General features: G+C 31.0%; 1 protein-coding gene across 4 annotated transcripts; it reads left to right on the forward strand.

Moving 5' to 3' along the window:
- The first annotated feature begins 17,046 nt into the window (after positions 1 to 17,046).
- Positions 17,047 to 22,482, forward strand: LOC100792225 (protein DCL homolog, chloroplastic). 4 transcript variants are annotated; one of them, XM_006595921.4, is made up of 3 exons: positions 17,047 to 17,524; positions 17,696 to 17,810; positions 22,064 to 22,482. In XM_006595921.4, the coding sequence occupies exons 1-3, from the start codon at positions 17,256 to 17,258 to the stop codon at positions 22,247 to 22,249; spliced, it is 570 nt and encodes a 189-aa protein (XP_006595984.1). In that variant the 5' UTR covers positions 17,047 to 17,255; the 3' UTR covers positions 22,250 to 22,482. The 4 variants fall into 4 exon arrangements, with proteins under 4 accessions (XP_006595984.1, XP_014622727.1, XP_014622726.1 ...); XM_014767241.3 differs by lacking the exon at positions 22,064 to 22,482 and adding an exon at positions 20,279 to 21,891 and having other exon boundaries at positions 17,160 to 17,524; XM_014767240.3 differs by lacking the exon at positions 22,064 to 22,482 and adding an exon at positions 18,116 to 18,801 and having other exon boundaries at positions 17,163 to 17,524.
- The last annotated feature ends 678 nt before the right edge of the window (positions 22,483 to 23,160 follow it).

A 23,160-nucleotide genomic window follows, 5' to 3' on the forward strand; every position in this document is an offset into this window, starting at 1 on the left:
CACAGTGTGGGGGAGAGAAGTAAATTGGTAAATAAATAAAAAACTGTGGTCCCAAACATGCAGACATCACACGTGGCAGTGGCCGAATGGTTTTAATACAAACAAATAGATTAAAGTTACTTTATTTTCAATGAATATCACTAATAACTAATACCATCTCTAATGCAAGAAATTCATATGGAATTTTTAATTATTTTTTTGTGATCCTAGTAGTGTCATGTCATTCATAAAAAATTCATAGAATTTTACTTCAATGTAAGAAATCGCAAGAAATTTAAATATTTAAATTATTTTATTATAATTTAATTATTATTCCAATAAAATAATTAATTCATTTTTTCAATTTTTATGTATACAAATAATAAATATGAATAAATAAAAAAATATTAAATATAAATTACCCGTGCTTGACTTGGTGGGATTTGATGGTTGACTATAAATTTGTGGATTTTGAGAACTACTACTAATAGGTGGCTCTACATTGGATGAAGGATGCATATATCACATGTGTGTGGGTGGTGGATACATAATATACAGCGGTGGATTTTGAGAATTTTCATTGGTAGGAGGTGGTGGTGGACACATAACATATTGCGGTGGATTTTGAAAATTTTCACTACTTTGGGGTGGTCAATACATAATATATTACGGTGAATTTTGAGAATTTTTACTAGTAGGAAGTGATTGGTTTTGTAAATAATTATAGTAACATTGATAATTATACTGATTAGAATCCATTTTAGAGAGAATAAAAAAATTGACACTTGATAGCAACAACAAAAAAATAGTAGTACAAGAACGGTGAAAATATGTTGTACCGTGCATAAATTTATAGTGAATAAGCAAAGTGAAAACATTTCCATAGCTCTGCACTTCAACGGTCATTTCTGCACTTCAACGGTATTATTTTCAAATCAACGATCAATAGTAACCGGTAACATTTTCATCAACGGTCAAAATCTTTCTTAATTAATTATCTCAATTGTTCAACGGTTCAGATTCATCCTCATTAATAACATGGATGGTCCAGATCGTCTCACCTCATTAAAAACCTACATACTTCTATTCTCGATGATTGTTTTTCTCTCTCCAACATGTCTTTTTTTCTTCTCACGGTAAACTTTTTTTCTCTCTCCAGCAGCACCTCCAGAAGCTTCCCCCTTTCCTCCTCTCTATCTTCTTCCTCTCCTTCTCTGTATCTTCTTCCTCTCCTTCTCTGTATCTTCTTCCTCTCCTCCATGGCCACATTCGTCAACACCTCCGGCCACCACCGCAACACCTTCGCGTGGCCTCACCTTCACTTGGCATCACCACCTCTGGCCATGGTAGCATCTCACATCATCTTCGTTGGCGTCAACAATGAAGCACATGGTCGGGTCTCCAAAAATGGTCTCGTCTCCGGCCATGGTCGCATCTCTCGTCTCCATTACGGTTGCATGTCATATCTCCGACCATGGTCGCATCTCGCGTCTCCGACCATGGTCTCGTCTCCGTCTTGGTGCGTTTGCCTTCACCTTGATTGCGTTTGGTTTCTCCATTTTTTTTTCCTTTACTGTTTTGCTTGAATCTGGATTTAAATCACTTTTTTTTTTCTAATTTTATGATTGTTGGGATTTATTGTGGTTATTCAACGAGTATATATGTTCCATGTTCCTCCCTTGACAATTTTATTTTCCCTCTTGTTGAAGCTAAGAAAATCAAGTTTTTATTGTTTACATATTTGTTATGTCTGAGAAAATTATTTTTTTAATTGCTAGGTATGGTTTCTTATATAAGAAATGATTCTCGGCCATGAAGAAACGCACTCTGCCACGTCAACCTGCTCCAATGCAAAAAAAATTAAGAAACGGTTTCTCCATGTTAAGCACCTGGGAAGAAACCTACATTGGAGATGCTCTAATAAGAAGGATTTTTTTTTTGTAACATCTAATAAGGAAGGATTTTTATAATACACTATGGTTTTTTTATAAAATAATTACTTTTGTCTCTCAATGTGTAATTTGTGACAAAATTAGTCACCAAAAGTGTAAAAAGTACAACAAATATATTTTACCGTCGTTAACTTTCGTCTGTCTCCGTTAATAAAATAGATAACATGGCACGGAGGGATAAATTTGTCACTCAAATGATTGTTTTTTACTTTTCGTCTTCTCACTCTACTGACAAATACGTCCATGAATGAAAATGTAAACTTTAATTCTCGAAAATATAAAAAATGCGATAAATATATTCTGACGTTAATAATGAATTGTATGGAATATAAGCTGTGGAAACAAAGGATTAAAAACTAATAAAATACATCTTAAGATTTTAACTCTTATATTTTCATATGGTATAGGATTATTATAAATAATAAAATTCTTCTGAAATTGGAATTTATAATTAAATTAAAAATAATCCTACGTTAATCTTATGTTTGATTGTTATATTAGCCTGTGTGTTTGAGACAGGGTAAAAATTAAATTATTTTAATTATCAATATGTATAATTGACTATATATAAAGGAATAATTGAAATATTTTTTTTTTCAAGTACCTATGAGACAAACTTCTAGAAAGTAAACAAATGTTTAAGAGATATTTGCTTTTTAAAATGTTCAAGAAACAAACAGATTTTTTTCAAAAGAAATATTTATTGAAAATAATAAACTAATTCCCTAAAAAAAACTAACAACTTTCCGTTTTTCTTTTCCAACTTTCTCTGTCCACGATCTTGACTAACATAGAATACTCTGCATGTAAGTAAAACACGGAACCCTATAGAAAATTCATATTGTTTTTTTAATCAGAAATGCTATTTTAACATGTGTAATATATATTATAATGTTTATTTTTATCTAACTAAAACTTTTAGTAAATAAATGTTTTTTACACAGATAATAAATAAATGTTTTAAATATATAATTTATATTATAATTAAAACTCATAATAAAAAATTAGGCATAGAAATTATATTTCAGAATTACAAAAAATACTTTCTCTATATTGAAAGAGAGCTGATTTAGTTTTTATTTTTCACCAAAAGTATTTTTAGAAGGTTTTTTTTTCAACCAAGTTGTTTTTAAGGATTTTTCTTATCACTTATCTTTTTTATTCTATTATTTTTGATATTTTCAGCTCTAATTTTAATGTCAATATTTTTAAAAAACTATCATAATTAAAAATTACATTTGTATCACAATATCAATTATGTATAGTAATTTTAAAAATATAATTTATATGTACAAAAATGTTTATTTATTATAGACTTTAACTATAATATAATTCATATATTTAAAAACATTTATTTATTATAAATTTTAGTTATATCAAATAAATATTTGTTCAATACTTTTGTGTAATGAAAAACTAAAATACTAGTTTATATTGTTAGTCAAAGTTATTTTTTAATATTTGAAAATTTCTTTTATATTATTGAAATTTAATTTAGAACTAAAAATGAAAAGAACTGAATGAAAGGGATAAGCATATACAAAAGGTAAGCATTCAGATTTTTGTTCTTTTTTAGAGGAGGCAAGTATTCAGATAACGATAAAAGAAAAATAGTTTGATATAATTGAAAAGAAATCAAATAGTTGTTATATCAAATTTAATTTAATTATGACATGAGGTAGAGGTGTTTGTGACTCGATTTGATTCGGTTGTTTAGAAGAAAAAAATCACTTGAACTAAATTTATGAAACATTTTTTGTTATCATTTAAATTAAATTACATTAAAAAATTACTAATAACAATGAAACTTGTTAATATGTTAAATTTTTTATAATAAAAATATTGTCCAATTTTTATTCATTTTAAATCAAACATATCTTAAAAACATCGCCTAAAAAACAAGATGATATACATTGGTAGTAAATATTTGTTTTATAATTTAAAATTCATAAAAATATATTACTTATATTAATTTTATTTTTATAAAATAAAATATTTATTTTAGAATCTATTACGTAAAATTAAAATTCTTATCTTTTAAGATTTTGCTTTTAATGGGTCAACGCATTTTTATTATGTGTTTGTTATATTTGTTTTGTTCCGCACATTAAGAGTCATGTAAGTTTACTTTTGAGATTTTTTGTTGTTGCTTGAGGGAGTTTATGCCTATAGCCTATATATATCTCTCCTCTTCCTCTAGCAAAAACACACAAGCAGAAAAAATAATTTGCTTTCTTTTTTCTCTAAATTTTTTCTTTTCATTTTCTTATAAAAATTCTTTCTAAGAGCAATAACATTCGTATTCAGAAAGTTCGGGGATCCTTTCACTCCACACAATTAGAATCAATGAGTTGTCATATCTTGAGAGAGGAGCTCAATAAGAATTTTCTACAAGTGCACTGGAGCGCTCTCTCTCTAAAGGTAGCATTTGCGCGCTTCAATCCAAGTTAATTAAAAATTTCTCCTTTAAATTATTTTCTTTTGTGCTTATTGTATGTTATATTGCATTGTTGATTCATGTTCTATCATATTCTAAAGTTACTCTTCGAGTGTCATTTTGTTATTTAGTTTAAGGCTTTGCATCTTCTTCTCGTTTATTTCTTTTATTTTATTTTAATTTTCTAACAATTTTAGAGAGAAAATTCACTTTCTTCTTGCATAGTCTTTTCTGCAATAGCTCTGTTTATCAAAATGTCCACCTTGGATATGATTAAATCCCTTTCGAGTAAGCCTGGAAAATTTATGGGTGAAATTTTTTTCCGTTGGCAACAACAAATGAAATTCTGGTTTACTGAATTGGATTTTATATTCTATGATTTCTAAGAGAGAAATAAAAACTTCAACTTCCTTTATTGATATAGTTCAAATTGATGCTACCAAATCTTCTACCATTAAGCATGATATTTTTTATAAAGATATTTTATGTCATGAACGCATTTTAAGTGTTTTGGCTGATAACATATATAAAAATTTTTGCCATACTAAAACTTCTGTTAAGTTATAGGAAGTACTTGAATTAAAATATGGATCTGCTGAAAAAGGTTTAAGTTGATACTCTTGTGAAAAATGATTAAGTTTCAAATGATTGATGGAAAATCTATTTTAGATCAAATCCATGAATTTGAAAACATTGTTTGTGACATGAAATTGAAAGGAATTGTTTTGCTTGACATTACGCTTGTGGCTTTCATGATTTCAAAATTGCCTCCTTCATGGACTGATTTTGCTTGAAGCCTGAAACATAAACATGAAGGTTTCACCTTTGATGATTTGCTTGTATGTCTCCGCATTGAGGATAAACATCGTTCATCTAAAAAATATTTGCAAAAATCTGATTCTCACTCTAAGGCATATCTTATTGAGAGCTATAGTAAACCTTTCTCTAAGTCCTTCAAAAAGCATGGGTTTAACAAAAATAAATTTGGTAGAAAACCTTCTTTTTCTAAAAATAAGAGCAATGCTTTTAATAAAAACAATAAGCCTAAGGATAAAAATTCGGGGAGTGAATTTTTTGCTTTGTTTTTGGGTGAGCTACTCATTTGGCCAAGAATTGTTTTCAACGTCATCACCAACCTACGTCTTTCCCTAAACCTTAGGCTAATGTTGTTACCATCTGTGCTGCCTCTGATTCCCCATCTAACAAGTACCATGTCACTAGCCTTGAGTTAAATTGTATTTTAAACTCAAATTATTGGTTTATAGACTCCGGGGCTAATGTTCATGTGTGTGTTGATAAAAAAATATTTTCTTTATATCAAGAATCAAACACACGTACTCTGAGCATGGGGAATGGGAGTATGACACGTGTTAGGAGAAGGTCAAGTGAAGCTAGAGCTATCTTCAAGGAATTTTCTTGTTTTAGATGGAGTTGATCATATTTTTTATATTAGAAAAAATTTAATAAGTACTTCTTTGTTAGTCCAACAAGGGTACAAGGTTGTTTTTGAGTCCAATAGAGTTGGTACAAGACATGGTGTTTTTATTGGTAAATGCTACATTTGTGATGATTTGTTTAAGTTATGTCTTATGTCTCTTTCTACTAATAAAATATCCAACATTTCTTCTTTTTGTTGCAAATGTTGAATGTTCTAATATGTGGTATGCTAGGCTTGGACATGTGAATTTGAATTCTATTAAAAGAATGACGTCTCTTAATCTTATTCCTAAAGCTTCCATTGATTTAAAAAAAAAATGTGAAACAAGTATTCTAGCAAAGAAACCTAGAAAGAGTTTTACTGCGTGTATTGAAAGAGAAATTAACTTGCTTGAATTGGTTCATAGTGATGTATGTAATAGTAATGATGTGTTAACACGGTGGTAAGAGATACTTTATTACTTTCGTTGATGATTTCTTCAAATATTGTTATGTGTATTTAGTTAATCACAAAAGTGAGTTGGTTGATAAGTTCAAAGTATATAAAATAGAAGTAGAAAATCAAATAGAAAGAAAAAATAAAATTCTACGTTCTCATAGAGGTGGAGAATTCACATCTTTAGACATGGTGAATGCTATGCTTGTAAGTTTTGGTTTGCCAAAAAATATGTGGGGTGAAGTTTTATATTCTACATGTCATATTCTTGATAGAGTACCCTTATGAGTTATGGAGAAAAAGAGAACCAAATATGGAATATCTTAAAGTGTGGGAATGTCTAGCAAATGTTAACATCCCTATTAATAAGAAAAGGAAAATTAGACCAAAAATTATTGATTGTGTTTTTGTTGAATATTCTTTACATAGTACTACTTATAGATTATTGGTTGTTAATTTAGAAGTATTCAAAATTTCTAATGATACTATTAGTCTATTATGGAATCTAGAGATTTCATTTTCTTTGAAAATGTTTTTCCTTTGAAAACTAAATTGTCTAAATCTGTTTGTGATACTTCTTGTTCTAATTTATCATTTGTAATAATGATAATAAGGACATTGTTTTTGAACCTAGGAGGAATAAAATATCTAAAAAAGTTAAGGATTTTGGTTCTGAATTTTGCTCTTTTCTACTTGAAGATGATCCTAAAACTTATGGTGAGATAGACCATGAGATCTATTGATGTACCTTTTTGGAAAGAAGCTATTAATGATGATATGAGTTCTCTTAAAACTAATAAAACTTGGTTTCTTACTAATCTTCCCCCTGGTTGTAAACGTGTAGGTTGTAAGTGGGTTTTCTGAAAGAGATTAAGAACTGATGGATCTATAGAAAAATTTAAAGCAAGACTTGTTGTGATTGGTTGTAAACAAATATAAGGTGAAGATTTCATTAATACATATTCTCCTGTTTCTAAAGTTACTACTATTAGACTTTTAATTTCTCTTGTTTGTGTTTTTAATTTGGAATTTCATTAAATGGATGTAAAAATTACTTTTTTAAATGGTGATTTAAAAGAAGAAATTTATATGAGCCAACCTGAAGGTTTTGTAGAACCGAGTAAAGAAAAAAAAGTTTGCAAACTTGTTAAATTTTTATGTGGTTTGAAACAAGCTCCAAGGCAATGACATGAAAAGTTTGATCAAGTCGTTCTTTCAAATTAATAATAGTGATAAATGTGTGTATGTGAAACAATTTGATGATACTAGACGTGTCATTTTATGTTTGTATGTGAATGACATAATGATATTTGGTAGTAATATGCATTTCATAAATGATGTGAAGTTTTTCTTGTCTAGTAATTTTGATATGAAGGACCTTGGCCTTATAGATGTGATTTTGGGTATTAAGTTTATAAAGAAAAATGATGGCATGGTTTTAACCCAATCACATTATGTTGAAAAGTTATTGAAGAAGTTTAATTATTTTGTGAAACCTGTTTTTACGCATTATGACTCATCCATTAGGTTAAAGAAAAAATTGAGTAAATGAATTTATTCTCATAAATATTCTCAAATTATTGGTTCTTTGTTGGATTTGACAAACTTCTCTAGGCCTAACATTGCATATGCAGTTGGTAGATTAGGAAGGTATACGAATAACTCTGATCATTCTCATTGGATTGCCTTAGAAAGGGTTTTTATATACTTAAAATGAACCATTAATTATGACATTCATTATACATGTTTTCCTGCTGTAATTGAGGGATTTAGTGATGCAAATTGGATTTTCTGATTCTGATGAAACAAAATCGACTAGTGGCTATGTTTTTACTTTAGCTAGTGATGTAGTATCATGAAAATCTGCTAAACAAACTATTATTTCATGTTTTACCATGAAAGTAGAAATTATTGCTTTAGATACTGCTACTAGTGAGACTGAGTTTCTTAAAAATTTGCTATTTGATTTGTCATTGTTGAATAAGCCTATATTTCCTATTCCAATGCATTGTGATAGTCAAGTTGCTATATCTAAAGTTACTAACAAAAAATTTAATGAAAAAAGAAGACACTTAAGAGTGAGACATAAGTCTATCAGAAACTTGATTTCTCATGATGTTATTTCTCTTGACTTTGTCAAGTCAAAAAACAATATTGCGGATCCACTTACAAAAGGATTGACGCGCCAACAAGTACTTGAGTTATCTAATGAATGTGATGGTGGGGTCGCCATTGTAAAATATGAGTTAATCTCTAAGTGATACTCATGAAACAATATACATGTGCAAGACTGTGTAACACACTACCACTACTTATTAGAACCTAAATGAACGCCAATATTATAGGGGTTGTGTACTAAAGTCCGGTTAAAAAAGGTGTAGTTCAAGAAAATTAAGTCACTACATTTTTTTCGAGTGGAAGTTCATAAACACTAGGTCAAACCCGAGAGGTTCTTTATATTGAAATACAATATCACATGCTCTTTCTTTTATGTTTCTATACAAATTATATTTTCTAAAAAATATTTTAAAATTTCAAATTATATGGGGGAATGTTAGTAAATATTTGTTTTATAATTTAAAATTATAAAAATATATTACTTATATTAATTTTGTTTTTATAAAATAAAATATTTATTTTAGTATCTGTTATGTAAAATTAGAATTCTTATCTTTTAGGATTTTGCTTTTAATATGCCAATGCATTTTTGTTAAGTTTGTTTTGTTTTTTGTTAAGTTTGTTTTGTTTTGCATTAGGTCCGTGTGGTTTTCCAACTGTCATGTACTATACTTTTATTTTAAAATTTTCAGTTCTTGCATAAAAGAATCTATGCCTATAGTCTATATATGTCTTTATCCGCTTGTAGCAAAAACACACAATTGCATAAAAATAATTTGCTTTCTTTTTTCTCTAATTTTTTTTCTTTTCATTTTCTTATAAAAATCATCTTTTTGAGAGCAAGAGCAATCGAAACAAATCCAAAAAAATTTGATTTGATTTGATTTTTTATTTTATTTTAATAATTTTTAATTTTTATTTTTGATGGGTTTGAATTTGAACACTTTTAATGTGAGATATGTATCCCGTTGAAAGGCATAGTGTATAACCACTAAAACACACATTTATTAAATTATAAATTTGGTTTGAAAAATATCAACAGGAATCTGAACTAAATCGGTAGATTATATAAAAATGATTCCAAAGAAATCGAGTTTCATGTAATTTCACTGGGTTTTGGTTTCATTTGCTATTTATCTTTTGGATTTGAACACCTCTAATGTACATATCTTTGCAAAGGGAAGAAAAAATTGTAAAAGTTAGTGTTCCCATTTTGGGTTGAAAGTGTATATGATCTATTATTGCTTAAAAATTAAATAATCTTTATAATATTTTAAAAACTAATAATAAAAAAATTGGTAAAAAATAATAGAGTGAAACGTATTTTTAATGATATAAAAATATTTGTATATAATTTATTTATTTTCTCTTTCTTTTTATTCATCCAAATAAATAGATTTTTTTAGAGTAAATATTATTTCGATCCATCCAAATAACATTTTTTCTAATCTATTTTTTTGATATTTTTATTTCTTCATTTTCTAATTTTTTTATCTCTATTATTTTCGGTGGAAACAAACTATACGTGATAATGTGCAGAAGATTTGAGGTGCATAACAATTAGTTGCTTTCTTTGAGTTGTGACTCATGGACAAATAGTAAAGCGTTGAATGATAATGGAAAACCTTAGAAAAATCAAATGGTGCGTTTAGCTGTATTATTTGGGTTGTGACTCAGTCATGGACTAATAATAATGGAATGAATGATAATGGAGAACCTAGAAAAATCAAATGGTGTTGTGTTGATCGCAACTGCCATATATTTCCTTCATAATAATCTTTGGGACAACCATTCACCTTCTTTGTAGATTGTCCTCTAGTAAGCATGATACGTGAATCCATTGACAATGGTTCCATTTTTACATCCTTCTCCGTGGGTTGCTTGTGAAGAGAAAAAGGAATACGAGTTATTAAAAAATTATAATTTTAGTCAATCAAAAATAATTTTAAAATAATTATTGTAAAGTATAGGAATAATAGTAATAAATAAGACAACAATAGTTAGATTTGTTTGTATTTAATTACAACATACAAGACTATTTTTTTGCTTATATATGTGTACAAAGAGGAGTATTATATAGTGCCAATAGTTGAAAATTATGAATTTCAAACTCAAACTCCTAATATTATATAGTTAAATTGTAATTTTGGTTTCCTTAATTTCATAAAGTCACCATTTACATCCCTTATTTTTTAATTTACAATTTTGGTCCCCATACTTTACAATATTAACCATGTTGGTGCAACTGTTAAATTGATCCTATTGACCGTCAATATATAAATGTTGATCACAACCATATCTTTTCTTTTCTTCTAAAACCTTATGAGAAACTCAAATGTTGCAACCCCTTCTAAACCCATCCACCATACCTGCTACCAACCACCACAAACACCAAACTATAGCCACCAAGGACACGACAAGCTTTTCGCCATGAAGATTTGTTTTTCCTTTTCTTCCTTGTTTCCTCTTTCTCTCTCTCGCCACCATCTCCATCTCTTCTTCCCCTTTTTTTACCGACAGAATCAGAAACACAAACATTAAAGGCACACCCAAAACGCAAAAAAGAAAAAGAGAAAGAAACTCAAATCTCAGACCTAGAAGCTCCCAAGGGAATTTGTTGTGGGTCGCCTAGATGTGGGACATCGGCAGAGGAGACTCACCTATTGTTGGACGAGTAGTATGCACCAACATGACAAGGTAGGCATGCTCGCAGTTAGGGGTGGATGTATGGACCCGAATCCGTGGACCGGTCCATTAAGCCCACATATCGTGTAGATAACGGACCATATTTTTTGAACCCACATAGTAATCATGAATTTTAGGCCTGGCTCGTTTAGTTTGCGAACTCTGCTGTTATCTATATTCGTTAAAGGTGAGAGAAAACACCAATTGAAAAAGAGAGAAAGGGGGAAAGCCTCAAGATTCAAGAACATGGTCTTCAAGTCCAACAGAAAGATCTCCACAAACAACTCTTCCATGGATTTCACCGGTGCAAGCACTCACATATGAAGCAAATCACAATAGCAACATAATCAAATCCATCATTGTCTTATGCTTTTCCATGGTTGAGATTGAGAAAAAACAACAAAAAATGGTGTCTTTTGCATCCTAAAGGGTGTTTACGGCGCAAAATGCATTGATTTTTCATTATGTTTAAGACTATTTGAACTTTATGTTAAGATTACCTGTATTATCATTTTTAATATATTCCTTTAGCTAATAAAAAAATCTTATATTTTAGCCTAAAAAGTAAAAGAAAAAAATTGCTCTAATTTTACATTTTAAAAAAAATCAAAAAAATAATTTAGGCCAACAGATCGGTCTGTTTATCCGTGAGCTTTGCGGGTTAGGCCTTAAACGAGCGGAACTGATCCCTATACCCACCCTACTCTCAATACATGGAGATCTGAAGCGGGCTATCAAGATTGTAGATGATTGAATGTTTGTTCCATGTTTGTTTGATTTGGGATCATTAGAGAGAGACGACGATGTCACACCCTCATTTCGTTGAAGGTGTACACAAATATGTCTACAAGAGTATCGCGATTTTTGAGTTAGAATTGGTCTTTGAATCTCATCATATTTTTTGTGTGGTTGTTATGGATGAGTTAGAGAATATTTGAACTTTAATTATTTACACTATAAATCTTGGCTTTATTGTGAGGGTTCATGCTATTTCACCTGACGCTGTTAAAGCAACTGTGGGATCCTTTTTTAATTATTTTTTTTCTTTCGTTCTATCTTCTTTTTCTTTTCTTTTTTAATTATGGGAAGACAAAAGTGGTTGGGAAGGGTGGGAGGGCATCATTGGTTGGTGTTGCCGGAGAAATTGAGGGAGGAGTCGTTGTGGTTTTCGATTGAAATTCTTAGGAGATGCTTTTTGTTGATTGTTGGGGGATTTTTTTATATTTTTAATTAACCAAATCAAACAATAGTGACAATTAATTAAATATAGAATATGTCTTAATAAATAGTCAACCACAACACCCTAACGGTCAATCCTTGCCAATTAACGGATACACCAAAATTATCAATTTGCAAAATTAAGAGGATCAAAATTGCTAATTAAAAACTAAGGGAATGAAAATTACAAATCTACAAAATTAGAGAGAATCAAACTTAACCTGTGATCAATTTATTTAACACAAGTTGTAATATATTACTCCATTTCTGATACAATAATAAATGGATTCTTCACTTTATCAACATTAGTCAACTTAATTTATACAATAATAAATGAATTGTTCAATATTCACGAATTTTCACTTGCTTCCATTTCTGATATTTATAGATGAATATGCCAAATTACGACTTTGGTCCGTTAGATATCTTTAATCTCTAACTTGCAAATTTTATATCTTTAAAAATAGGACTATATATAAATTCCTTAAAAAAATAGGACTATAAATTGACATAAAATACAAGCAATTATTGAAAAAGCACAAATACACAACCAAACACGATTTGAATGACAACCTAACGAAATCAATATTTTAATTAGTTTGGTCAGTCATATTAGTAGTTCACAAGGTTTATTTAATGACTGAATATACAATTTAGTCGTTGAGATTGTAACAATTTTGTATATTAGTCTCTAACTTAATGTTAAATGCAAAATAGTTTCTATCTTTGGATACGTGTTGCAAAATAGTCATTCTGTTAAATTTTAAAGTAACGTTGTTAGTGAGGTCAATTTTAGTCCACGTGACACTAAAGGATGACGTGACATGGCACGTGGACGTGCCTCTTAAAAGATGTCACGCCATTTAATGATAACAAAACGAGTAAATAGGCAATTTAGTCTCCGACTTTGTACCCATGTTGCATATTAGTCCCTAACTTAATGAAAAATTCAAAATAGTCTCTATCTTTGCATAAGTGTTGCAAAATAGTCCCTAACTTAAAAGATGTCAGATATCGTGCTTAAAGTGTTCATGCATTGCAAAGGTTGTGTCTTGCACGATTTCTGGCGGTGCAGATTTCTCCTTAGATTCCTTGTCATCTTTTGATTCCTCTGGTTTTTTCTCTTCTTCTTTCTTTTCTTCTTCCTCTGCTTTTTTCTCCTGCACTTTGTTTTCCTCTGGTTTTTTCTCTTCCTATTCAGAACTCAAAAAAAAAAAAAAATCAGAACCCGAAATGATACATTGATGGTAATTGAAGAAAAAAAAAGGAAAAGAGAATGATTATGCAGACCTCGCCCATTGGTGTTGACGACTGCAGAGATAAGGTTGTTGCTGTGGATTTTTGGTTCTTTTTATTTGTGCAAGTGTGTGTGAGTTCTTTTTCTTATATATGCCTCAATTGGTTCAGAACCATCATATTCGAAGAAGTCACTCATTCTATCATCATCAAATGATGTGACACTAAAATTGACTTCACTAACAACGTTACTTTAAAATTTAATGGAAGGGCTATTTTGCAACACTTATGCAAAGATAGGGACTATTTTGAATTTTTCATTAAGTTAGAGACTAATATGCAACAGGGGTACAAAGTCAGGGACTAAATTGCCTATTTACTCATTTTGTTATCATCAAATGACGTGACATCTTTTAAGAGGCACGTCCACGTGTCATGTCACGTCATCCTTTAGTGCCACGTTGGATAGTCCACGTGGCACTAAAATTGACCTCACTAACAGCGTTACTTTAAAATTTAACGGAAGAACTATTTTGTAACACGTATCCAAAGATAAGAACTATTTTGCATTTAACATTAAGTTAGGGACTAATATGCAAAATAAGTACAATCTCAGGGACTAAATTGTCTATTCACTCTTTATTTAATTCATAAAGTATGACGTTACTAAAACCAATTTGATCTCCCTTAAAAAAATAAAAATCTGATCAAGCTAAATATTAAAATAAATTAACATAACATAAATATGTAAAGATATAAAGTTGGATTGGTGGTTGGATTGGTGGTAAAGGATGAAGGAAAGGAGGGATAAATTATGAATTTGAATCTTTTCGCTAACAAAAATTAATAATTAATATTTACCAATAAAAAATAAATAAATAAACATATACATACAACTTTCATGCAAATAAAGTTGGCTTACTTGGTTAAATTTTCACTAAGAAAAGTCAAAACTTGAATTTAATCACACTTTAAATTCTCATTAAAGATGATAATCTTTTCTTAACTTGACGTGGGTTAAGTCTTCCCTTAACATACACTTTATTTTATCACCCTAAAAAAAATTAATTGTTATGTATTATTAGTTTTGTATAAATTTTATAATGTTAATTCATTACAAATTATTATTGGTATGGTTTTTAATATAGTTATTGTAAAAATTAATAAAATTATTATATAATATCTTATTTATTATTAGATGCCAATATAAGATTATTTTAACTATCATTGCATAACTTGATTTTTTTAAAGTAATTTTTCATTATCCTTGATTTTTTTCACACATCAAATTTTAGATTCACAGCCAATCACATTGCTATTTCTATCTCTCTTGTTTTTTTAATTTGGTTACTTATCATATTTATTACTTCCACTTTATTTTCCTATTACCTTTTTTTTTGTTAAGACTGGAAATGTGTCGAGTTAAGCCGAGCTTAATTCAGCTCGACTAAACTCATTAATATTTAGTTCAGTTCCAGTTCAACTTGAACTTGATATGGACCTTTTTTTTAGCTTGAACTCGACTCGATCTTGACATTAACTTTTTTTTTAGCTCGAATTCGACTCGATTCAAACTTATAAATAGTTCAGTTTAACTCATTAACTTGAATCACATGAATCAAAAGTTAAAATTTTTAAATACTATACATTTTAAAATTTTAATTTATTAATAGATTTTAGATAAAATGATTGTTTATTTTTTTTAAGAAAAAACTGAACTTATTCTATAAGTTTTGTAGGACCACAATGTATGACAACAAAAAAAACATAATTACAACCAAAAGCTACATAAATAATAAAAAAAAATACTCTACCCTAGATATATAAAATATTAGAAAATCCAATAAATTACATACATGTGTGTGTGTGTGTGTATACAATAAGTGCAAAATTAATGCTTTGCACCAAATCTTAGCCACTTAATTTAAATAATCTAAAAGATGAGATTTGGTAATGTTTTATGTAACATCAAAATGAGAAGGATCCAAAGGCTATATAGGTATAGGACTGTGCAGTTGAGAATGACTTAAAGAAATTAATTGGTATTACCTATATAAACACTATGCATTCATTTTTTGATAGTCTATCACTTAAAAACTTCATAATTGAACGTGTTTGGCTTAAAGTAGTTATGGAATGATGATCTTCTGAGAAATCGAGTGAAGTGTCGTAGTGTGTGAGGCATTAAGAAGTCAAAAATCAGGGATATTAAAAATGGTATCAAAGCAAACCTCTCTTCCAATACGGTGTGGTTTGAGAACGAATCAGGTGAAAGTTTGTGGACATGTAACACCCCGACAAATCACACTAGAAAGAGAAGGATCCAAATGTTGTACATGTATGAAACTGTGTAGTTAAGGATAATTTAAAGAAATTTATTGGTATTACCTATACTAACAAGATGCATATAGTTTTTGGTAGCTTATCACATAAGAATTTCGTAGTTAAACATGCTTGACTTGAAGCCATTATGAGATGAGTGATCTTTTGGAAATTTTTCTCAGGAAGTGTGAGTAAGGGCAAATCATGCTAAAAAGTTTTGTGCTAAATTGTGAGGACAATCATTTATCTTGAAAGCAATTGATGTAGATTGTCGAAGTCTCAGAAAGGGCTACCTATGGAGGATTCTGACCGGTGGAAGGTTCTAACAACAAGAAGTTGAGTGAAGTGTCATCGTGTGAAGTGTCATAGCGTGTGAACCGCCGAAAAGTCGACAATCAGGGATGTGAAAAAATGGTGTCAAAGCATACATCTCTCCTAGTATGGTGTGATTCGAGGACGAACCATGTGGAAGTTGGTGAGCATGTAACGCTCTTATCGAGTCACACCAACATGAGGGATCCAGAGGCTGTACAAGTAAGAGACTGTGCATTTGAGAATGATTTAAATGAATTAATTGGTAGTACCTATATAAACAAGATGCATCTACTTTTTGATAGTCCATTACTTAAGAACTTCATAGTTAAGTGTGTTTGACTTTAATTAGTTATGGGATGAGTGACCTTCTATAAATTTCATCGAAAAACGTGTGAGTGAAGTCGACAATCAGGGATGTTATATTTTACACCTTGCGCAAATGGATCCTATCTCCCCCTCCCCCCCACACACACATATCGAGTTGAATCATGAACCAAATGAGTCGAGTGATACGTAGTTCATGTTCGACTCATTTATTTAATGAACTTAAGTTCAGTTCATTTGATACATGGATCAAATTTAACGAGCTAATTATCAAATAGAGTTTCAAATTATTCCTGAGTTGGTTCAATTCATTGTCACCATTTTTTCCTCTCAAAATATGCACCACACTATTTCTAGCCCCAACAAAAATTAATCATGAAATATGATTCAAACTGAAGCTGATTGGGGTAAATGAACTTTATTTGTAATAAATGGTAGTTGAAATTTTACTAAAAGCAATTATACTTTATGGGTCTTGCTACCAGTTTGGTTTACAATTGTAAAATTATGTTTGAGGCAAAAGTAATTTTGCCAATGGATAAGGACCTTTGCTTTTACTTTTATCTATTGAATTTGCTTTCGAATGTGTCCCACAACATTTTCAACTGCAAACCAAAACATGCACTAAATTGAGTGGTGTAATTAGCAAAATCCCTCTGTATTTGATTCCAGGTTCGTTGGATAATCAAACGGGCCTCCAATCCAAAACCAGGGAACCGAATCCGCTGTTCGCCGAGCATCTTATTTGAACTTCGACTATCACACAGTGACAGTTTTCAGTTTTTCACAACCAACAATGGCCGCTACCGCTAGGCATTTTCTGCTTCACCGCCTTCGGTTGCGTGGCTTCCAAGGGTTCTCCGTCGCGGCGCCCCAGGGCCACCGTCTCTGGTGCAGTGCCACGCCATCACCGGAAGAAGCAACTTCGAACCCGAGTTGCGGGACCCAGACCGGCAGCCCCAACTCGGAGGTGGATGACCTCGAGTGGAGGAAGAAAGAAGAGAAGATCGCGAGGGACGTTGAGCCAATCGTTTCGCTAACCATGCAAATTCTCTACTCATCAAGGTATTATCAGATTATTAAATCAATAACCTTGATTTGTACCGCAATATCAAGGTTTTTTAACTATCCGCGACCGATATTTAAAACCTTTATTATTACTATTATTATTAAGATTGCGAGTCTCTGCTGTTGTGTGGGGTGCCGTGAAATGACGAAGTTTTGTCTCTTTGCCAGGTACATGAATGGGGAGATACTGACTATGGAGGATGAAAGAGCCGTGGTTGAGAACATTCTTATTTACCATCCAGATTACGAAGATAAGATCGGAAGTGGGCTGAACTCAATTATGGTAAGTGAAGTTAATAATGTGCATGATTAATTTGATTTGTAGGTTCTTATTCTTTATCGTGATAATGCTATTTGAAGTGAATAATATGCTTGTTTTGATCACTTTGATATGTAGTATGTATGTGTGTATGATATTGGTTGCTTTACCTTGTTCGGATTAATTTGCAACTTCTGATTGCATTTGCCCTAAATTATGTGAACTGATAAACAACAAACTGCTTGTAGTCTGCTCTGAAGTTACTGTTACAATTTTTATAGCGAGTAAAAAGTTCTCAAAAGGTTCAAATTCTTTTCATTTGTTTGTAGTCTGCTTTGAAGTTATCAACCAGGGATAGCAATGTGGAGCGGCTGACTCAAAATATTGCTATGGTGGATGACGGGATGGCACTATATTGAAATTTTAGATACAAGTTAAATAATTTATATCAGACTCCTTAACTTCTCTTCAATTTCGTCATCACCACCTTCTTGTTCATCTATAACTTCCTTTTGCTTTCCCTTCCCCCTAGACTCCTAGAGTTTGAAGGCCTAGGAGCTGTCCTCTTCAAAATATTGCTATGTTGTATCTTAAAGGCTCACTGATCCTTGTTACATTGGCAACAATTCCCCAAGTCAAAGTATTATCATAAAAAACCAGCTTATCATCCTCAGCTTCTCCATCTCCACCAATTTCTCATACCACCAACTCATTACCATCATCAATGTCATTTGGGAGAATGAGATGAATCATATCACAACTATCAAAATGTTTTTTAAGAGCTTGGTTAACTTAAACCGAGTCCTGCAACTTTTGTTGCTCAAAAATCGATCCTTCTCTTCTTAGTGTGTGTGTGTGTATGTAATAAGGTTATTTTGACCGTAGTTATCAGAATCTTAGAGTTCACAATCTGATACAATTTGGCTACCTTCAATTCGTATCATAAGATGAATCTTAAATGACTTTGTATCTTACAACGCATGAATGAGTCTGCAATTTAAATTATTGATACGAATAACAGTATTCAACAATTCGCTATTTTTTCACTGTCTTTTTTTTTCTTTTCTCACCAACTCATGAAAAAAATTGAAAAGGCATATAAACTTAAATTGTTAAATGAAAAGGAATTGAAGGAACACTTTTGAACTTATCTTATTTGATTATTTCACTGATTTATTTCTCACTTACTTGTTACTCTTTATCTATTCAATTGCTTTGTTGCCATTCGTCTAAAATAAAGGCTTCACAAACTCATTCATATATAACTGATAATTTTGTTTTGTTGGACTTCTGTTAAGTTGTTTCTATCTAATCATAGTTTTTTTTTTTTACATTGAACACTATATATCATCTAGATGGTATATTTGAAGTAACTTTCCATTGTCTCTGAATCTTTTGATTTGATACAAATTATGATTCATGATGCCAAAATTAACTCAGCGACTCACTCACGATTCAAATCTTGATTAGATAACCTTGATTTTCACAATCACTGTATAAAACTATATAAAATTAGTCATTTAACATTTTACTGATGATGGTAAAAATGTCTTTGTAATTTACTTTAGGTTAAATTACTCATTTGGTCCTATAGTTTCATGATTCTTACCTTTTTGGGCCCTATAGTTTGAAAGTGATTTTTTTAGTCCCTATAGTTTACATTTTAATTCTCTTTTAGTCCCTATAATTTTGAAAGTGGTTTTTTTAGTCCTTATAATTTGTATTTTAATTCTCTTTTAGTCCCTATAATTTGAAAATGGTCTTTTTAGTTCCTATATTTTATATTTTAATTTCATTTTAGTCCTTACCATCAAAATATGAGTAATATTATCAATTACAATTAATTACAAAAAATATTAGCAAGAGATTCGTATCTAATTTATCGTAAGATAATTTGTAATAAAAACAATAATTGATAATTTATAACTAATTTGTAGCTAATTATTTTTATATATTTTTTTGTAGTAAAGACTAAAAGGTAAATAAAATATAAATTATATGGACTAAAAATATCACTTTCAAACTATAGGGACTAAAAGAGAATTAAAATACAAACTATAAAAACTAAAAAGAACACTTTTAAATTACAGGGACTAAAAAGAATTAAAATGTAAACTATAGGGACTAAAAACACCACTTTCAAACTATAGGGACTAAAAATGTAAGAATCATGAAACTATAGGGACCAAATGAGTAATTTAACCTTTACTTTATTTCCTTTCAGAGCTTTTTGAATAGCTTCCTAATCCTTTGCTTCAGATGTGTAACATTTTTGTTGCCTTTTTTTTTAATTATCAACAAGACTAAGAGCATGCACAAAGGTTCCATGGCCTTAAAAAAGTAGATAACATCATTCCAAAAGGTAGACATAAGTACAGTGTGATTTATCCTTTTTCCATTAGGGTTATTAGCTATCTTAAAGTTTAATCACTTGTTTGAAGTGAACATCTTTCTAAAGTTTCTCCAATGCCAATATGCCATGCCATGTCAAGGTTATCACTGGTAGTTTTACTTGTGCACAAGAGACTGAGGCAAAAGTGCTCTGTGGAGTTTTTTTGTTCCCTCTGGCTTAGTGGATGATATCATTGACTGGTGGTGACTGATGAGAAGTTAAGCCTCACTCTGAACACAAAAAAAGAAAAAGAAAATGAGCAACAAAACAGAACAGAGACTCTTGCTGCAACTCACACGAATACATGTTCTACATACAACAAAATGAAAGGCAAGACTGCAGCTCAAGGGAAATTGATGGGACTTGGGTATTATTGGGTGCCTAAGTCTCACGTTGAGTAGATGGGATGCTGGGTGGAGTATTTAAGTGCTTGGTTCTCCCCCCTTGACAGCTTGCTTTTAAGGGAGGGTTTCCCAAGTGTTTGAGTGCTTATCACCTTCACACTTGCAAATATACAAAATGCTAGTTCTTGTCTTTGTTCTTGATCTGTTGATAGGGCCATGCTTGTTTGCTGAGTTAATACAGTATACTTTTAATAGTTCTACATTATGTGTATTTCTGATAACTGTTCAAATTGGTGTTCAAATATTGTTTGAAAAAAATGTTAGGCTCAATTATACTTTTAATTGCAACATTGTTTTCCGTGTAGGTTTCAAATTGATGAAATAAGTTTCTGTTGTCAGATATACATCAACCATATGCTCTTTTTTGCTTGTGGCATTGTGCTACACTGCCACCTCATTTTTGTGTAAGCAAAATCAGCAAAAAAGATCTACACATCTTAAAGAAGGATTGTTTTGTAAGAAATGACAGTATACACCACCTTCAAACTGACAAGGATACTTGATTTAATCAAGTAGACGGCAATGTAGCAATTAAAACCTGAGACAAAAATCAAACTTGAGTGAGAAAGTAGAGGAGTTCGGGTGTAATTAAGCTGAAATGTTACACTTAAAAAAATTGATTATCATCTACTCTTAGAGGAATTCGAGTGCATCGGTTTTCTACTCTCTTGCTTCCTGAAATGGTAATAACTAATAACCCCATTGTCTTCTTTGATGTAATGCATTTTTAAAGAAGCCATCTAGGTTATCACTGCAATCAGATCAAATGTACTAGTATATTGTGCTGCTGATAACATTAGACATGCATAAGTATTGCGCTGGAAGCTTATTATGAATCTGTAGTTATGCTCAATTATATTTATACTTTTAATATCCTATGCATTTGTTGGCCTGTCAATACAATTTATTGATCAGATAGCATTTTTTTTAATTGGCACAATGACATGAGGCAAGCCTTGCTTTGATGATACTCAAAAGTTTGTCTCCCAAGTCCCAGTATCAAGGAATGTAGGCCCTCTAAAACTAGATGACAATTTATCCTTTGTTACTTGAGGGCAAGCCCTGGCACAACGGTAAAGTTGTGCCTTGGTGACCTGTTGGTTATGGGTTTGAATCCAGAAACAGCCTCTTTTCATATGCAAGGGTGAGGTTGCGTATAATATCCCTCCTCCATACCTTCGCATAAGCGAGGAGCCTCCGGGCAATGGGATATGCTAGTTTTTTTTTATCCTTCATTACTTGACTTCGAATGCTGATACTGTATTTGATATGCTAAAGCCTGAAATCCAATTGAATGTTCTTGCATTCTCATTCACCATTTTTGTTAATTGTAAGCTTTTCAAATGCATTTCCTATTAAACATAGATTTACATGTTTGGCACCAAGACTATTAAACTTAAGCCACTATCATTTATGTATTTGATCTATTCTATCTCAAAGTTGGCAGTAAGTGCAGAATGTATGATTTTATTTTCTTGTAGGTTGATCAACATCCCCTATATCTATTCCCAAGATGCCTTTTTGTTGTAAGAACTGATGGTAGCTGGATCGATTTCTCCTATCGGGTGTGCATTGAGGAATACATTAAAAATAAGTACCAAATATGTGCAGAAAGGTTTGTTAATAAAAGGTTCCTTAGAGATCTTATTAAACGTCGGGGTATTTGATATGTATGTATTGGAACTTACAATTTGTGTAGTTGATGGTAGTAGATGACAATTGACCGGGATGTCTAGCTTGTTTGTCAAGGGAATATAGAAAACGATTGAAGTTAACTTGCAGTTTGTTAACTAGCGGAACACTTTGTGTTAGAGACATTCATTATTAGGTAACTCGTGGACAGTAAAGAATGATGTCTTGTTGATTGGCAGCCTTTAATATAGTTGAAAATTTGCTTGTATTTAGCCTCATCTTACATCATTTTTTATAGAGGGGCTACGAATACACTCTCTTATGCATTTCTTTCAACACTTATATTATTGATTTAAATTTATTGAAAATTATAAAATTATGTGAGACTTATTTATTAAGTGAGTCTCACAAAATTATGTTTTTCAATAAATTTCAGTTAATGATAATTTTTTTGTTTGAGAGTGTGTTGTTAGGATTTATCTTTTTTAAATGTTGCACTGCATTTATCATGGAATGTTGAACTGCTAAGGTGTTTGAAGGATATTTTCTCCATAAATGAAACTATGGAGGAGAGTAAATAATAGTGCTACCACATTTAAATAGTCACCATTTTATTTTCTGCTGATGTACAGATTCCGTCACATACTCTTTATATGAGACATGGGATTTGCATCTAGACCTTTATGTGGACTAAAGATAAATAGCAAGAATTTATAAAATTTCCTGAAAATGGGAAGCCTACGATTGTACTGAATCTTGTTTGTGTCCAGCTATATTGTTCAGGGGTTATTTTAGGAGTTGTTGAGGACGGGCAAATAGGATTCAAAAGGGTCTATTTCAGCTGGGGCCTGGGGCAGGTTGTCCAACGTCCAACTAGGTTTATTGTTACATTGCACAAGTCAAAATTGGGGAGAAAGTCTACCTGGTTTTAGATTTTTAGTTGCAT

The sequence above is a fragment of the Glycine max genome, chromosome 14 (genome assembly GCF_000004515.6).
Source record: "Glycine max cultivar Williams 82 chromosome 14, Glycine_max_v4.0, whole genome shotgun sequence".
NCBI lineage: Eukaryota > Viridiplantae > Streptophyta > Magnoliopsida > Fabales > Fabaceae > Glycine > Glycine max.